Source organism: Parasteatoda tepidariorum, chromosome 4 (assembly GCF_043381705.1).
Source record: "Parasteatoda tepidariorum isolate YZ-2023 chromosome 4, CAS_Ptep_4.0, whole genome shotgun sequence".
Classification (NCBI taxonomy): domain Eukaryota; kingdom Metazoa; phylum Arthropoda; class Arachnida; order Araneae; family Theridiidae; genus Parasteatoda; species Parasteatoda tepidariorum.
This window is the reverse complement of record NC_092207.1, coordinates 75,542,915-75,562,459: the sequence shown is the minus strand read 5'-3', so window position 1 is coordinate 75,562,459 and position 19,545 is coordinate 75,542,915. Positions and strand designations below refer to the sequence as shown.

General features: G+C 30.1%; 1 protein-coding gene across 1 annotated transcript in view; it reads left to right on the top strand.

Moving 5' to 3' along the window:
• Positions 1-19,545, top strand: part of LOC107450730 (uncharacterized) — a 52,335-nt gene that overhangs the window by 17,567 nt on the left and 15,223 nt on the right. The window contains exons 2-5 of the mRNA XM_071180382.1: positions 5,752-5,917; positions 10,827-10,873; positions 16,677-17,510; positions 19,415-19,539. Coding sequence (XP_071036483.1) covers positions 5,866-5,917; positions 10,827-10,873; positions 16,677-17,510; positions 19,415-19,539 — 1,058 coding nt within the window. The 5' untranslated portion in view covers positions 5,752-5,865. The remainder of the gene's footprint in view (positions 1-5,751; positions 5,918-10,826; positions 10,874-16,676; positions 17,511-19,414; positions 19,540-19,545) is intronic.

Here is a 19,545-nt window from a genome sequence, read left to right as displayed (position 1 = left end):
TGATAAAATTATTTTTATACCAAATGATAGTAAATAATTAAATTATCTTTCTACTAATTAGTTTTTGTGCGTCGAAAGCTGTGAAAGATTTCAAGTTCATCTGAATTTTGTATGTAAATCTCAATGCAATAAATGCTAAAAATTATAAAAGTAGTCAGAGGAATATTTAGATTAGAGAAAAATATTCAAAAGTTTCTTAGACAAACTATTACGTTTAAATAATCTATATACATAAATCCCTAACATAACCTCTGAAAAATTGTTGAATTTGTTTCGAACAGGTGGCTACACTAATTTTATGAAAAAATCGCGGGCATTCTATTACGTGATACCTGCAAATGACGTAGTGTGGGTATCTCGATCCTCATTGGTTGTTGAAACGTGGCATTTATTTACGATAGCAACTAGTCTTTTCATTCCATTTAGAGTAAGCCAAGCCTGCCAAGTATCAATTCTCTTAAGTGACACATATTATATTCATATATTTTTTCACAAAGATTCCTACACAAAAATTTCAATTCCTTCTCTTTAAATTGTTAACTTAAGATCGGAACGAAGCGTAGAACATAAACAAACTGCATCGAAGTTGCCAGGTACTCAAAACAAAAATATATAACGGTTACAATAAAATATATTACGATATTTAAAGTTACGAAATCAGACACAGAACGTACTTTTTCTGAATAAGCATACCTTTTTTTTGACTGATTTTGATTCTTTACATTCAAAATATAGCCGCAATCTAGAAAATAGAAAATATGGTCCCAATAGTTGCAGGACAGAAATCCAAAACTTGAACTCCTTGATATTAATTTTACTTTCCGTGCATTTCACCATGTCCTAAGAACTTTTTTAGCGAATTGAAAAATTCTTGTTCACAATTATAAAATTTGTTTATCCACAGATAATTCCGTACAAAAAGTAATTTTTAGTAATAACTTATTATTTTATTTAATAGTAGCCAAAATATTTTTAATTTCAATGTGTCTAAAATTTTGCATCATTTTAAAGAATATCATTTTAAATGGAAATCGGTAGAATAGTTCCTGAGAAATCGAATTATAAATATATGACTTTTGTAATGGCGAAATAAGCCTAAAGTAAGATTAAAATCAAGGGGTTTAAACTTTAGACCGCCTTCTTGACCAAACTATTGGGAACATATTTCGCAGATTGCGGCTATCCTCTATGTTTTGAGAAAAAGGGATCCAATAGCAGAATAGAAGTTTCATCCCACTTTACCCACCAAAACCCGACGCGTAAAATTGTGCAACTATTTAGCACTTACTATGAAAAGGGTACTTAACAGTTTTCCGCAAGTTTGAACGAGTTTGTTTAGCGCCATTCATATCTCTATTTTTACGGTATATTCTTAAATTATCAATTTTGATTCCATCGATGAAAATAGATATGAATTAAAAAAAAGCATTTCATATAATCCGAATATTTCGAATATCCAAAATAAGTTCGGTCTCAATTATTTCGGCTTATCGAGTTACGCTTCAGATTTCTCGAGGAGTCTATTGCAATAAGAATTGTGGTCCCATTTTATTATGCAATTTTAAAGTAAATCAGTTTGTTGTTCCAAATAAATAAAACTACTATATAGTCATCCAATCATGTAATGAAAAGCATTTAGGAATTATGCTCGAACAAATCTTCTTCCTGATCAACTATTTTCCTTTCAAAAAGAATAACTTTGGTAAAAAAGATTTAATTTTTATTCTTTCACTTTAGTTTTTAAAATCATTAATGCAAATACTTCATATTTGATTTTGCACCCTAGTTAAAATAACAAAAATCGCTTTTAAATTATAATACTTATAAATGTTTACTTTCTAAATACTATAAGCTACATCAGTGGTTGCCAATTGGCCGCCTGCAAAGCCTTTTTTTGTGGCCAGTGAACTAAAATATATTAGTTGTCCTTTTTTGTGGACAATTTTCGTAAAAAATCTATATATGTTTTAAATACTTTTAAGTTTTATATCTTGACAATTTGATGTCTGTTGCACATTAATTGTTTAATACATNTTAAATAGATATCGGTCACTTAAAGATGTCACTTTAAACAGTCACTTTAAATATGGCGAAAAATTTGTTGTTAAACAAGTTTAGAGACGCTATGATGGATGAAAGATGTGCGCATGCGTCGGCTCAGAAACCTTTGGCGCTTTTCTTGTCATACAGAGGGACCTTGCTGGCCCCTGCTGCGTATCGGAGAAGCTAGACTTCTTCTCACACTGTATATTCTTTGTTCCGTCTACTGATGATATTTTACTTCAGCAATGTGGTCGGTGCGAGCCTGGTGCGGAATTCGCATCGACCAGCTATCGCTGTTATTCGAACCCGGGTGGTCACCTCATTGGGAAGCGTTTGCACTATACCCTGAGCCATCACGACTCACACTACACTTACAGCAGTGTTTCCCAAACTTATGACTTTTGTGTACCCTTTCTAAATTTTTCGTAGCACCTGTGTACCACTAATAAAAAAATTAATGTACTTTTTACTATAAAAAATTGCACAAAAGTTAAAAATCACAGCTGGCTGTTGACACCACTAATTATTGACTGTTAACTCTGCAAAAAGTAGCCAATAAAAAATACGTAATCGTAAATTTTTGTTTGTATCAAGATATTTTGCATAAGAACACGTACCCCCGCTGAACTGTACCCGTACCCCGGGGGGTACGTGTACCACACTTTAGGAAACACTGCAATAGCAGTATAGAACTTTCACCCCTCTTTACCCTTTACCCAACAAAACCCGACGCGTAAAATTGTGTAACTATTTAGCACTTACTATGAAAAGGGTACTTAACAGTTTTCCGCAAGTTTGAACAAGTTTGTTTATCGCCATTCATAACTCTATTTTTACAGTATATTTTTAAATTATCAATTTTGATTCCATCGATGAAATGATTCCAACCAATTTTGATTCCTATATGAATAAAAAAGCCTTTTTATAAAACCCGAATATTTCGAATATCCAAAATAAGTTCGGTCTCAATTATTTCGGCTTATCGAGTTACGTTTCAGATTTCTGGAGGAGTCTATAGCAATAAGAATTATGGTTCCATATTATTATGCAATTTTAAAGTAAATCAGTTTGTTGCTCCAAATAAATAAAACTACTATATAGTCATCCAATCATGTAATGAAAAGCATTCAGGAACTATGCTCGAACAAATTTTCTGCATGATCAACTATTTTCCTTTCAAAAAGAATAACTTTGGTAAAAAATATTTAATTTTTATACTTTCAGTTTAGTTTTTAAAATCAACAATGTAAATACTTCATACTTGATTTTGTACCCCAGTTAAAACAACAAAAATTGCTTTCAAGTCATAATACTTATAAATGTTTACTTTTGAAATACTATGAACTACATTATGAAAGGTAATGATAATATTTGATCATTTAACAAATTATAAGAAAGCAACATTAAATTATTAATGTCCTAAACATTCTAAAAAGAGGGAGTGATAAATTTTTAGTATCTATAAAAACAACTTAAAAACTATCATCTAAATATATTATTCAGTAAACAAACATTTTAATTATTAACAATATTAATTTTCAGTCATTTTCACATCATGAAGTGGTTATAATTCTTAAATTTATGACGTACGAATAAGTATAACGCATGCAATGTAAAAGATTGTTATGAAAAAATGTTAAAATAATAGACAATTAACGAATAAAAGTAAACGGTTTTATTTATTTTTTCACCATTGTGTGATTATAATGCTTGAATTTGCAATACACGAATAAGTGATAGTTCAATTCATACAATTTGAAACGTATTCATAAAATATTTATTTAACCAACAATTAACGAACCAAAGTAATCAGTTTTATACTTCTCTAGCCATTAATGCTTGAAATTACAACACACGAATAAGTAAGAGTTTAACTCATACAATATAAAACGTAGTCACACAAACATAGAATTACCGACAATTACCGAATAAAAGTAATCAGTCTTAGCCATTCTCTCACCATTAAGTGACTATAATGCTTGAATTTGTGATTCACGAATAAGTGATAGTTTAACGCATATAATATCGATGCCCTAAAAACATCTTATTCAGTTAATCGACAATAAACGAATAAAAGTAATCGGTTTTAGTCATTCTCTCACCATTACGTGATTACAAATCCTAAAACGTGTTATATAGGAAAATTTGGATAGTTTAACACACATTAGTGATTTACATCTATAATTAAGGAATAATGTCTGAGATACGAAGTGTAGCGAATCCAAGATAGCCATAAATCTTTCATTAGAGCCTTAATTTAAGTATTCAAAATATTGCTGTGCGTTTGGAAGAAGATCATTAAAAATAGGTCGGGCAGAAGTTTCGGATTCACCTGTGAGCAAATTTCCACTCTCTTTGTATTAAGGCCAAGCTTTTAAGTAATCATCAATTCTTCTTGATGGTTTTCCTCAACCTTGAAGGTTTTCTTTCATTCGTTCAAAATAGCTATGCGTGAATATCTTTTACTACTGTTTTGATTCAAGCCTTCGTGATCGCCACGCTTTTCATAATATATTTGGAAATATAGGATACGTATTGCAGAAAAAGCTCATTTAAAGCAAAAATTTAAGCACGTGTGTGCAAAATTTTTCACGCAAGTGGCAATATTTTGTCTCCCTGAACTTTAGCAATGGCTATTTTTTTCACCCTAAATTTTTGCAATGGCAACTTCTTAGCCCTAAATTTTTGAATTAGCCAATTTTTTCTCCCTAAAACTTTTGCAATGGCAACTTTTTTCCCATAAATTTTTGAATTAGCAAATTTTTTCTCCCTGAAATTCTTGCAATGGCAATTTTTTCTCCCTAAATTTCTATACTCGGATATAATACCTTTTTTGGCTAATCTATTTAATAAGAATATATTCTTATAGAACAGTTTCTTATTCTATTATTGTACGTGTAAGCTCAAAACAACGTATTTAAATCATTTTCATCTGTTTTTAAATATTTTTAAGTGAAAATAATCGTAAGTAAGAAAAAATTACTTTTAATAATTTATTTCAGTAGTTGTTAGCATCGTGAAAGTAAAGTATAATTAATTTAAATTGAGAGAATATAGAAGAGTACATTAAAGTTAAGTTGGATACAGTAAATTAAAGTTGAAGATTCAAGTAATTTTATACACTATATCTTTATACGCTACATAAATTTTGGGGAAATATCGGCAATTTCGATAAAATTCTGATTTTTTTTCTTCTTTTTGTTATCCATATTTAAACCTTAGTTCATTAGCCTTCCAAAACTCCTTAAATATTTAAACTCCGATTTTTAGAAATTAAGGTATACTTGCTTTTTCGTATGTTGTCAGACAAAAACCGAAACCGGAAGTAAACTTACGAAAACAAAACTAAAACCATTTTTGCCTTGTTTTCATTAATTAAACTTAATTAAAAATTGCCAAATAAAAATAAAAATCTTAATAAAAAAATAATAAAAAGCTTTAAAAAAATTTTGACAAAACCAATTGGATACCTTAAATGATTTTCAGCATGTAAAATTTAATGAAATAAGATTTTTATTGAAATAAAAATTCATAAAATAATGATTTTATTTGAAATATAAATAAATTGAATTAAAAAAGTAAATAAACAATCATCTTATTTCATTAAATTGTACTAGTAAGTAAATTGTTTAGTAAGATAGTTAAGAAAAATGAATTGTGAAAAACATTTTCCATGTAGTTAATGGCTGTTTATTTTCAATTTTACAGAAGAAACTACAGTTACCATCATGAAATTAAACTAAAGAAAGCAGTTTTAGGAAATGTTGATTTTGTAAGCAGCATGGTTAGAATATCTTGAAGAACAAGAAAAAAGATATTACAATGATTTATCATAGGCTAAACGCCTATCCCGTATTTATTTCTTCATTAATTGGTGAGTAAATTTTTTCATTTGTTAATTTAAGCAGTTAAAGAAAACTCAGAATATACTTTTTCAATCACAGTTATATACTTGACTTGCAATCGACGTCACGCGTGGGTCAGCCAATCAGGTTCGACATACACGCGTGACATCATTTTCTGGTATCCAATTAAATCTGATTCAGATTGATCTGATCTAGAGCCCCTGAATTAGACAGGCCGACTCATCATCTATTTTTGCTCCAAATAAGCACAATACTAACATAACGTTAACTTGTGAACTTTTTTGCTCCAATATTGCTTGATAGGTCAGCTCTGATAGTATAGGAGCCTTAATCTGATCTGATTTTAGACATAAATTGGCCCCCCTTAAAAGTCTTGAAATAAATCATTCATATCATTTTAATACCATTCAATATGTTACATATATATATATTACATATATGTTACATATATACCATTCAATATGTTTATGTTAATACCAATCAATATGTTAAGATCATTGTTATATCATTTTGTTTCTAAATTTTGAATTCAAGTGAAGTTTTCTTCCCCCAGAAGTTGGCGTTATTTAAAATCAACTTATCAAAAAATTGGCAAGACTAGTTTAGTTGCGTGAAATGATGATGTGATTTGTAAACAGAAGTCAATGATTTACCACTTTAATAGCATAATTTGCAATTTATTTCATCTGTAGCGACCTGCTGTTTGTGACTTGTGATTAATGTGTAAACGGAAGTCAATGATTTACCACTTTAATAGCATAATTTGCAATTTATTTCATCTATAGCGACGTGCTGTTTGTGACTTGTGATTAAACATTCTGTCAGTCAATTTTATTCATATGAATCGAAGTGATATGCATTCAGAATACAAAATCACGGGTGGAAGTTAAAAACAATAAAAGAAAACAAAGCAATAGAATTTCAGCAATACAAAAAAAAAAACAATCTGTACAGTACTTTCTGTGAAATAAATATAATGCTTTAGAATTTTTTTTAATAAGGATAAAAAACATTTAAAATTTTCAAAAGAAGTAGCATTTTACTGATAGTTTGAAATCGATATCGATCTATCCATAGAGTTCAAAAGTAGAATGAAGATTTCAATACAAAAATACGTTTTTTGTACCCCTATTTCTTTATCAGGGGAAGTGGTTTGCTAAATTTTAGTAAATGAAAGAACACTTTCTATTTATTGGGATTAAAATCGATCTAACTGATATATGATTCAAATCTTGGGATAAAAATTGCAATAAATAATATCTACATTTTCTCTCCTATTTCTATGATCTTATACTCAATGTTATCTGCTTATCATAAAGTTTTAAATTCTAAAATGACAACGGCGACCATACCATGAAAATAAATTATTGATGGCATAGTGCTCAAGTGAGTTTTATGCTTTTTGAGCTGAATTTCTTTTTACATTCAATAAATTTGCAGATAATATGGTTGTGTATAAATTAAGCGTATTAACTGTTTACTGCATTGGCCAAAAATTGAGAGTCCAAAAGAGCGAACGCTATGACGCCAATAGTTCAAAAGAGTGTTAGGGAATTGGGAATTACAGATTTCACCAATTGGCGTCTTACGAGGAGAAATAATGACAAGGAATAATCTTTATTTACTGCTGTTAACGCACGAACTTAAAAGTTAAGTTACTCAAATTCGCTAAAAATTTCTCTAAGATCTTTTATTCACTCGACTTTTCAGTTGATAAAGGGATTCAGTTGAAAGTTGCATATTCAAATCCAACTTTTGTCCCGGTTTGATGAATGCGTTTTGCATCGTTTAAAATGAGAGTTAGTGACAGTTATGGATTACAGTTATACGCCATATAACTAATTAGTAAAGGACACACGCCAACGAGTACTTTAAGGAAAAGCGAAATCAACAATTATTGGAGCACGGTGTCTATCAACCTTACTAATGAACAGTCAAATCCTCTCTTTCGTCTTGTCATAGGATGTGTCATGCTTTCTTGGGTCGCGCCAAATGACACAAGAGCTCTCTGACCACTCATGTGTGGAATATGGTGGTCAATAGCAAGGAGAAAGTTTGCAAGGACTTTGAACTTGGTTTCATTTTCATCACTTTCACGTTGGATGCAATTAAACGCGGAAAAAAAAAGTCGTAATTTAATTTTCGAGGACGAAAGAAAGAGATGAAGCAGTTCTTTCGGTTGAGAAAAAAAAAACTGAAAAAAGAATGAAAATCAATTATTAGATCAATCAGAAGAGCATGGGACCTATTGTTCTGGGAGTTCAGTAAACAATTTGTTGCTTAACTCTTCGTGCGTAAGGTGAATGACTGGAGAAATTACCGAGTTTAATTAGATAGTTTATTCAATTTATGATTAATAAATAAAAATTAGTTGATTTTTAAGTTGAAGGCATTGTTATATTAATGCTCAAGATCTTAAAATAGCAAAGAACACAGTATGGAACAGTAGAAGAAAATATTTTTAAAAACTCTATTGACGTTTGAAAAAATAAATGATTGAGATTTTGTTTGAAAAAAAAAAAATAGGTTAACATTGTATTTATAAATAACCATCCTATTTAAACTGTCTGAGATTTAGTTAACTATGAAGGAAAATTAGTTCAGTAAAAAATGATATTTTATTTCTAATAATTACTTAAATCCCATTTATGTTAGAATTAGTAATTATCACAATTCCTCAGTTAAAGTATTTGTGTTAAAGAACGTTTAAAAACAGCGAATTTAAAGTTAACACCTTTGCAAGCAATAACGTTACTTTTAGTTCATCAAGTTTTTTTTCGCGTCATGATTTTAAAACCAAACTTATACAAACGCACCATCTAATCATGGTCAATCACCTATCCCATTTTTTAAGCTCTACCTTTTAACAACTGTGGTCGGAATGCCGCGCACCTGGGCCGATACTTCTCTCTCCAAACTTTTAAATCACAACCAAAGAGAGAACTTTCAACCACGACAGATTTTTCGTGCACCTTCTATACGTATACAAGCTGGTTGTTTAGTCGACAGCCAGGATCGAACTCACGACCCCAAGATCTACATCAGTTGTGTGAGCGACATCTTAACCAACTGCGCCATCGTAGCGTCAGTAAGCTTATACAAGTAAATTATCCGGTATTCCAAAATTTAAAAATTTTAGCTTATTTATTTTATCATTAAGAATCGTTTGAGCCTTTTTTAACTCTTCATCTTATAAAATGTCTATTATCAGCAATGCGGTTGATGCATTTCTTTGCCAATAACGGCTTGTCGGTAAAAGCGATAGAGCAAAATTCGACCAATGAAATAATAAAAAAGTAAAGAAAACCAAAAATTGTTGCAAAAAACTTTAAGGAAAGAAACTATATGGTTATAACTAGCTTGTAAAAAAAAAAAGGTGAACAAAAGTCGAAATTATAATAATGTCGGTCATATGAAAGTTTATTGGTTATATGACGATAAATTCTACTTTGTCAGGAAACGATTAAAATTTCTTTTATCTCACAGTACAGAGCTCGACTTTAAATCTTAGAATACGAAGTAGCTGGGCAGTAGTCAGAAATCAATTTTGCGATATATTCCAGTTGATAATAAAATGACGATAAATTATGCTTGCACCGGACAGAAAACACTTATAACTCGATTTGTCATCAGGCACGGAACTTTAATTCAATCCATCCCCCCTAACATAAAAATGAGTCAATAAAAACGCAGTTAAAAACAACGAATTTTTTTTTAGAACTTTTCAGGATAGATTAATTTTGAGATCGATAATTCTAAACTTTTTTTATACAGCTAAAAGGCTCAGCCCCTGTTTACTTGTTGCCTTGCAGTTATTTTAAACTTTTTTTTCTTTAAAAATCGATATTTTTTCCAATAATAATAATAATTTTGTTCTATAAAATATACAAATATTATTATTTCGTGTAAGAACATTTTGTTAATATATTAATTGTAACAAAATAAGCGATTACTTGAATTTGAAAAATAATCAACTGGACTTGAAAAAAAAGTATTTAAACAAAACGGCCCTTTCAACACATTAAGTTTTAATAGTGAAATACACTGTAAAAAAAGATCCAGAAACGCTTTTGAATATATGAGGCAGCTACGATACATGCAATTTTCAAAAACGTTTCTGAATATTTCGGGAACCACTAAAACTGAATTGGCGTCAATGTGATTCTGTTTCCTTAAAATGTTTCTCAATTAATCGGAAACATGATATTAAATTAAGTTCTCTGAGATTTTTAGAAATTTTTTTCTCGTGTCAAAATTAGTTTTTGAAATTTTTTACACTGTAGCTTTTCTGAATCTTGAAGAGCTGACCGTTTGGTATTATTTCCGTAAGAGTTTAACAATTAATAATTCTCAAGCTAATAGTCAAATGTTCCGAATGAAATGTAACGTTTAGTTCAACCACCCCCTCAACAGAAGCGTTGACGCTTTCCATTCTTTAATATAGAGAGAAATGAAACAGGATTATATTAAAACGTTCTTTTTGTGAAAATGACTCTTTTTAGCAATGAATTGCAATTATGAAAAATTTGTTTGAAAGTTCTTTCATTCTTATTCCATCGTACTCTCTGTACATTTTCTACACGCCTTTTTAACTTCAAGTTTCTTGAGCCGCTAAACGAAATGTAGCATTTAGTTGAACACTCTCAATAGCTGCGGCAACCGTTTAATATAGAGAGAAACGAAACATGATTGTATTTAGAACTTCTTTTTTGTAAAAATGACTCTTTCATCAATAAAATTGCAATTATGCAGAATTTGTTTGAAAGTTCTTTCAAGCACAAAAAATATTGCTGAGTTTTTCTCCGTTTTAATAATTGAAGTCAACAGAATTAGTTCTTGAAAATTGACTAATCCTTTTATCTAACAAGTTCCATAGTTGTAATATGACACTCATGGTGTTTAAAATTTTAATTTCAGTTTTTCTGCTGGACAGAGGGATAAGCAAAGCTGAGAAAACAACACAGGTAATGGCCTACTTTATTAGATTTTCAATACCTATTTCCCTATGCAATTTGAAAAATTTTCATAACTTATTCAATGGTAATTAATATTTTGATGGAAAATACTCATTGTTCAGAACACGTTACCGGCAAGCGATAACCTGTCACTTCCCGGTGCAGTATATCAAACAAAAACACATATCTTAACTAAAACTAGGTTAGAAATGCCGGCCTTGAAATGATATAGCCTAGGCACCGCGAGGTACTAAGGTCAACTTTTGCGGAAAAATACTTCACAACAATTATTAGATAACAAAAGTAATCTGGTTTTGAAACTTCTTTTCTAATTTAATGAATTGTTAATCCATTGTGATTCGCTCTCCCTTTCATTTTCGACCTACTAAAATGCATCACTTTAACAATAAATCTCTGAATGAATGGTCGAAACAACTTTCTGGAGAAAAGAAAACAGTGTAATCATCAACACTACATTGTTCATTCATTTGAACAAAAACTATAGTATATATTATGATAATTATTCATTGTGCTTTAAACACTTATAGTGTATGCGGAGAAGGCGATCGGATAAAATATGTGACTTATTGTAAATACAACCGACGCCGAAGATAAGCAAATATAGTGAAATCGTATAAACAAATACTCAGCAAGGTCTGTGTATATATAAATATACCATAATAAATAAATACAAAAAAACACGAAGAAAATTAAGAAAAACAATAAGTTTTATTTATTCCGCATAAGCTGCAAGTAAATAGAACTCATAGTATAAGTTCAAAATGTAGATAAAACAAGGGAAAAATTACAGAACAATGAAAAAAGGGAAAAGAAAGGAAATAATAATAAAAATAACAAAAAACCGGAAAAAAAGAAGAAGAAAAAAAATCCGAAAAAAGGACAAAATTTTTTAAAAATCCGGAAAATGAAAGATATAATCTTTTCATCCTCTTTTTTGCGGATATAATCGTGTGAGCTGATGAAAAGATTATATCTTTTATTTTCCGGATTTTTTAAAAAAATTTGTCCTTTTTTCGGATTTTTCTTTTTTCCTGGTATTTTGTTATTTTTATTTCCCTTCTTTTCCCTTTTTCATTGTTCTGTTATTTTTCCCCTGTTTTATCTACATTTTGAACTTATATATATATAGTACAATAAATAAATACAAAGAGAAAAAAAAAGAAAAACGAAGAAAATTTTTTTTAAATTAATACAAATCCGGAAAAAAAGATATAATCTCTTCATCAGCTCACACGATTATATCCGCAAATAGGAGTGCTTTCGAATATTGCATCAATGTAGCCAAATCAAAATATATCAATACAATAAAATCATAGTGTATAGATACACATAGTGTTTACGTACATAGTGTTTACGTTCTAAATACAAAAAACTGTCTAATAGTAAACTGAAAATGTATTAATGGATTTTTGTAAATTAAAGAAATTTCAATATCTAAATAAGTGCAAATTTGAAAAATTATTGTTTGGAAGTGTTTCGAAGATTTTACCTTTAACGCAGAAAAAAGCACCTGTGCTTCATGCTGTATTTCAAAGCCATAAATTATTAAAATAATAAATATAATATTTTTCACTTATTTTTACCAAAATTAATACAAAATATTGAAAAAAAGAGTATGAAAAACATACTATTTAATAAAAATTCTGCTTTGAAAGGTTGAAGGAATGGTAAGCTCTTATCATTAATGCAAAATTTCAAGAAATTTTGATTTTCTAAATTTCAACACTTAAAAATTTTGATATTAGTTAGTTTTGATATTGGTTTTTAGGAAAAGATGTTTTTTTTCCCTTTTTTTACCCTTTTCAGAATAGGATTTTGTTTCCATGTGGTCGTTTTCAATTTTATTTACACAACTTATTTACTTCTAACTATTTTACTTGTACTGATTTCTTTTAAAATGCATATATTAAGTTTCCTGCGAGCTTTAAGCATATCTTAATGAACATTTGGCAATTACTTTTAACAAATATATTCTGTTAAAATGCCTAAAAATTATTAACTTGCCATTAAATTTAATATATGATCTACTATCAAATATTTAATTAATACATTAAATTAAATTAAAAATGATCTACTTTCTAAGCTTCACATCGTGAGGTGGAAACTGTGCAACGTTTTCGGAATATTAAAAATGATTCTGAGATATTAATAGGAAATTTTATGCTGTTAGTATGCTTCGATAACATTTTTTTACGGTTTTTAATAACATTTAGCAGTTATTTTTGTCACATCTATTTCTACTAAATTCCCCGATTATCTTGAAACTTAATTATATATTCTGAAGAAAAAAACCCAAAGCTTTCTGATATACTGTCAACGATTCAGATCTGGGAAATATTTTGTGGACACGCAGAAATTCTGCTATTTTTCTGCGACATTAAAAAAATTTCTGAAACAATTAAGGAAAATTTTTAGCTCTTAACTTACATTATTTACGAGTTTTTAACTCATATTTATAGAAACACGTTATTTTTTCCCCCGCTTCTGCTTTGTTAATCGTAATTCAAATTGGTTTCAATATTCTCTCTGTGCTATGCGTAAGTGAGATTTACAAACTAATTTCAATTCAAGAATTAATTTACGTTGCAGGTATGCTTATGCTTATTTTTAAAATTATTTATACGAAACATTTGCTTCTTAATACCTCCATTAAAGCGCATTGTTTACAAGGAACTTGAATTACATTTTTAAACTACACGACAATTGTTGTCTATATGACGATAATTTTTGTCGATTTGACGATTATTTCTGCCTCTCTCGTTTCTTTCAAATGTCTAAAAAGGCGACGTTTGTAATTAAATATACATTTATTTTGATGAAAATATTCTAAAAATGTTTTATTAACAATGAAAAATCTTCATCGGACACTGTAAAAAAATTTCGAGTATCTGAACACAAAAACGGTGGCAACTACTTTACTCTAAAGTGGTGTTCCACTGCTCTAAAACCAAGGATAGTTCCTCGTGCTGAATATGGAATATTTTTTACTCGTTGTGAAGAAGTCGCCCCAGTGTTAGTAGATCAGTAACACTGAAATTTATAATTTCAGTAGGATATAATACACAGAAGAATAGTGAAATTATTTTTACGCGACACTATAAAGAAAGAATCAATAACTTATGCAGCATACATACTACATACACTAATTCTTAAAATGAAATTAGTTTGTAAATAAAACATACGAGTAGCATAGGGGAATATTGAGACCAATTTGAACTACGCTTAACAAAGTAGTAGCGGATAAAAATCATATATGATAAAACTATTTAATAGAGTTTATAGACACTTCAAAATTAGCATATAAAAATTCTTATTGCGCAACTAAAAACATGATTTTTAACAGCGAATATTTGTCTCTGTAGATGAAAAGCAGCTTTGAAGTCAACCATAAGCACTTGCCAACTTGTTATCGCTTGTAAACAATTACTGGCAATGTCAAAAATGCACCAACACTGGAGTTTTCGGAAGCGAAAATATTTAACTTATAGTATGCGTAATCTCAGCGTCAACTTTTGCATTTTTGATGTTTAGAGCACCATTTCAATTGTATATGAAACATATGAATATGATATGAATATGTATATGAATATGATATGGTAACTACATGAAAAAAGTGTTCATTCGTACGATTTTTAAGGTTGTTCAACATCAAATTTCGAAGAGATATTACATCACAGCTTTTTGTGCTTGGAAACATTTTTCAAAGAATGCAGATAAATTTCTTGAATATTAAAGTGGTTTTTAAAACACCTATAGTGATTTTTGTTCGGTTAGCGAATATAACTGTTTACGAATTAGTACTTCTAGTTACGGATAAAACTTTATACCGATTATTTTTTATTTCTTTACTTGAAATATTTGCATCTAAATGACATTGTGAAACAAATAAAAAAAATTGTATAAATGTATACATTAATTTTCCTCTGACCACACATATTATTAAAATTTTATACAGTGGAAACACTTTAGCAAGCATGTAGTAACTGCGTGTAATACGTTTATGGGATTTTAAAAATGCTTCTAAAACATTCACGGGAAGATTTTTGCCATGAAGATACTTGAATTATTTAGAAATTATAACTTTCTTTCCGGATAAAGCTATATACTGGTCATTTTTAACATAATTCACACGAAGAATTAACATCAAAATGCCACCATGACACAGAAATCTTTTGAATTCATTTATCAAGTTTCCCAGGAGCCTGAAGCCTTTTTATAGCAGCAGAAAGTAGACTAAATTGGCTTTTAATGAGAGTCTCTGATGATAAATGCTTGTCAATGACTTTTTTTCTTCACGGAAAAGTAATTTCAAGGCCAAACATATCGCCCAGGGATGAATCTGCTCTGAAAACACTACAGAAAATTCGGACTAAAAAAGTTAATCCGGCACATAAAGTCATTGGTGCTCAAACGGAAAATCATGCTTTCTCTTCCAAAATATCGTCCATAGTTTTGCATGCCTCGTTAGGTAGTCAGAACTTTTTCCTTACTCTTATCACTAATGATGTAATTTCTGTGACACTTAAAAATTCTGCGAGATTAGTGTGGGAATATCGTTGCTACATTTCCTACTGGGTCCAATAAATATTGTGTAATAACTTTAACCTATGTATATTAAAGAGGATTAAATATATAAGTTTAATTATATTTCATCACTGCTCGTCAATTTCTTATCCAAGTAGTGGATTTAAGTCAATAAGTTTATGTCGATTTCGTTGTAATTTTAAAACAAAATCTGAGAATAAGGATACTAAAAAATTGTTGGTTATAACGACACTTAGACAAGCCAAGTTCGCCAGCCATTGCCCCTTTGCGAATTAAGTCAGGAAGGTGCGAATTTCGTTTGACAAGAGAGCACCGTAAGGGTGAAAGTACGTCTTAGTTTAGAATCCCGCGGATAGAATCAGCAATACTCATTCGTGAGGCCAAAACCTCAATTTAGACACAGATCTGATGGGGAAGGAAATTTTCTCAAGATTCCTGTAGCCATGGTACTGCTCACCGACCGACCACAGGACTTTCGATTCCACAGATTTTACGAGCATGTATTCGGTGGGCCTTAGAGGATTCGAGGATCGACCAATTTCGAATCGATAAATAGTTTTCTTTTTCTTTTAAGATAGTCAGCTGCATCCTACAGCCAAATGAAAAAATCCTTATCAAAAATATTTTTTAATAAAGTTATTAATTTTTTGAGAAATAATACAAGTTTTCAAAATTGACAATACCTATCGAATTGGGATAATATGCCTTCAGGAAAATCTTAATTTCAAACATTCTTCTTACAATAAATTCTTTATGAAATAGTGTTCTAAACGCTCATATTTGTTTCTCTCATCTCGTTTCGACATTGACTGTTTTATTTATTTTGCGAGAACTTACATCTCCAATGCGCATTTTTTATTTATTTATAGCCTTAAAAAAATAAAGTGTTTGTAGGCAAAAACTGGTTCAAATATTAACCATTGTCTGCACCAAAATGTATTTCCCATGGTACTAAAAGGGATTTTATTTTGGAAAAAATAATTTCGACTTTAAATTGAGAACAAATTTTTATTTTCAAATTGCTTGCTTAGAAATAAATATATTAAAGAGTAAAATGTTAGTATAACTTAAATATTTGTAAACGAAGTTAAAAGCTTACATGTAAAAATTGTCCAAAGTATAACACTTTTTCTACACTAGTTTTTTCACATAAATTTGAAATAATAGAATCAATGATGATGTACAAATAATATTTCTTAACAACTGGCATTGCATTCAATTTTTTTTAAAAAAAATCTTTTTACAGTCTATACCAGTACAATCTTCAAGTCCATGGTTTCCATCAGGACCCCCTCCCATGAAAAGTTCAGAAGAAAATACAGAAGCTGTGAAAAAAATATTACCTCGAGTAACTTTTGACTGTCGAAGAAAAATGGGTTATTTCTCAGACTCTAAATTCGACTGTGAGGTGTTCCATTACTGCCAACCGGATGGTACACGCAACACTTTCCATTGCCCCACCGATTCAATATTCAATCAACTGTCTATGGTGTGCGAAGACAAATCAGTTTTGAACACACGGATTTGTAAAGAGGGCACAATAGGTACGAAAAAAGAACTGAAAACATCAAAGAAAACTTCTGGACCCGCAGGGAAAACTTCCCCGAAAAAGAAATACTCCGGAGATTTGAGCAACCATAGATCTCACAAGTCCTTGGCACATCTTACACCAACGAAGCCAGTTTCAAGATTCGCTTTACCTCTAGAAGATCTGTTAAGTTACATGAATATCGACCAGCAAGCTCAAGCTTCATTTGTAACGCCAACAATCGCCAAATTAAGTGATAAACCTAGCTCATCTGTTGCGTTAATTACCAGAGGGACGACGTCTGATCCTTATTCAAGTTTCGGCTCAAGAAAAATAAGTAAGCCAATGGTGACTACAACGGTATCACTAGGCAGCAGTTATCAGACTGATTGGACGCCAAACAAAGATAAAATTTTAACTACAAGAGCGACACCAGATGTTTCGGATGATACTTCCGTTGAATACGATGCTATCGAAGGAAGAAAACCCCGAAAACATAAAAGAGTGGGTAAAGTTATAGATTTCAGTGAACCTCCACGAGTAAATACAAAGGTAAAGTAATGATTTATAATCAAGTTAAAAATGTAACTTAAATATCTGTTACTTTCACATTCATATTTTGCAAAATTTATAGAATGAAAAAAAGTTTGTCATAATAGATTCAAAGTATATATGAACAGAGACCACATTCAGGGCGATAATAGGGGTTATTACAAACTTGGAGAAAAGATAAAGCACTTTCTAAGGACTGAGACAATCCTTAGGATGAACTTCAATCTATGCCATCGTAAATGTCATCCTACACCACTAGGTGCGTCTCCCCATTTAACTGACATTTAGTGCTCTTTTAAAACGGCATTTATTTGAATTATCTTATTTCGATATTTGTTTTAGTAATTATTATCAAAAAATGCATTTGAATGGCTAAAAAGTAGCTGTTATATCGTAAATAAAAAATTTGGTGATTATCCTGTCGTGATCACCAAGTTGGTCTCATAATCATTAAATCACTATAAAACAATTATTTCTGGGTCTATTAAAATGCGATTATTGATAATAATTACAGTAGAAAACGTATAATTGACACCTAATTTAGATAAACTAAAATATGATTATTTAGATAAACAAAATACGAAAATTTAGATAAACAAAAATACGATTTCAAATGTGCACGAAGAACCAGTTCATAGCAGGGAGGCGTCCCTAGTAGCGTAGGATGGCATTTTGAACACAGGTTGCAATGCAAATTACAATCTTTATAATGTGCCATATCTCTCTTCCATATTTATAACCGTTGCACTGATTCATTCTGTATGTAAGATGTATTATTCACATTACATATTAGCGGAATTTTTTCTTTAATAAGCTGTACAAAATACCATGTAAATAATACTATGCAAGGCTTGTAATGCAAGGCATAACAAGCCTTCTCACTTATTGGTAAAGTTGTAAAATCTTATTGAAATAATTTCTTATGGGAATATTTTAACAAATCTATGAAAATTAATTGTTGTTTGACAAGTCAGCTAATCATAGTCGTAGTCGAAAAAAAAGCTTTTTTTTTTATAAAGTCGCAAAAATGAGAGGCTTTCTTTCATAATTTAAATTCCTATTTCTTTGATTAATGTTTACTGTGTGAATGTTGCCAAAAGAAATAGAAAAAATAATTTAAAAATGCAACAACTGTTCTATGATTTTGTTCGCAAAACTCTTGCACGAAAAAGTAAGAAATAAAATATTGAGTTTAATTTACAAGAATATAAGTTTATAATTACTTATAAGAATTTCTTATAATTTAAAAGAAAAATTCAGATGTAAAATCGGTAGTTTATTTATAAATAACTTCTTAACGAGTGAGTCATGTCATTCAACGAGTCGTATCTTAAAACAAAGAAAATTAACAGTTTTTTTTTCTTTGTTTCACAGAAAGAAAAAATTATTTAATAAAAATCAAAGTGCCAAGTGTAGATCATAGTTTTAAAATCCAATTATTTCACCTGAATTATAAAAGATACATTGGATAGTTAAGAATAATTTTGCAACATATCTACTATTGGATACTTGCAACCAGAGAAGAAGTGAGTGAAATATGCCAAACCATGGAAATTTAAATCTGATTTTATTGGATACCTGTAAGTGACGTCAAACGTATCGAAACTGATTGATTAGCTTCTTAATCGACAAATGCCACGATTTATCTACGATAACGTCACTTGCATTTATTCAATTTTAAGACTCCAATAAATAAATTTTGTTTCGTTTCTACACATAAAATTATGAATTTCAACCAATCACAAAATTTTACCTGTATGAGGTAACTCTAAACTTAGTAAGGTACTCTAAGATAACCATTCAGTCAACTTAATTTTCAATAATGTAAGCATACAAATTCCATTAACTTTATATCTATAAAATTATTCGTATAATATTTTTGCTCTAATACTGTTCGTTCACAGCGACAAAAGCACTCACATGTGTCAGCCCGCTCTCCAACCGATAGTCCACCAGAAGACGATATTTTAGAGACCACCTTCCCACCAACGACTACCACTACAGCGTCTCCTTCAAATGGTTCTCTACGGCTTTT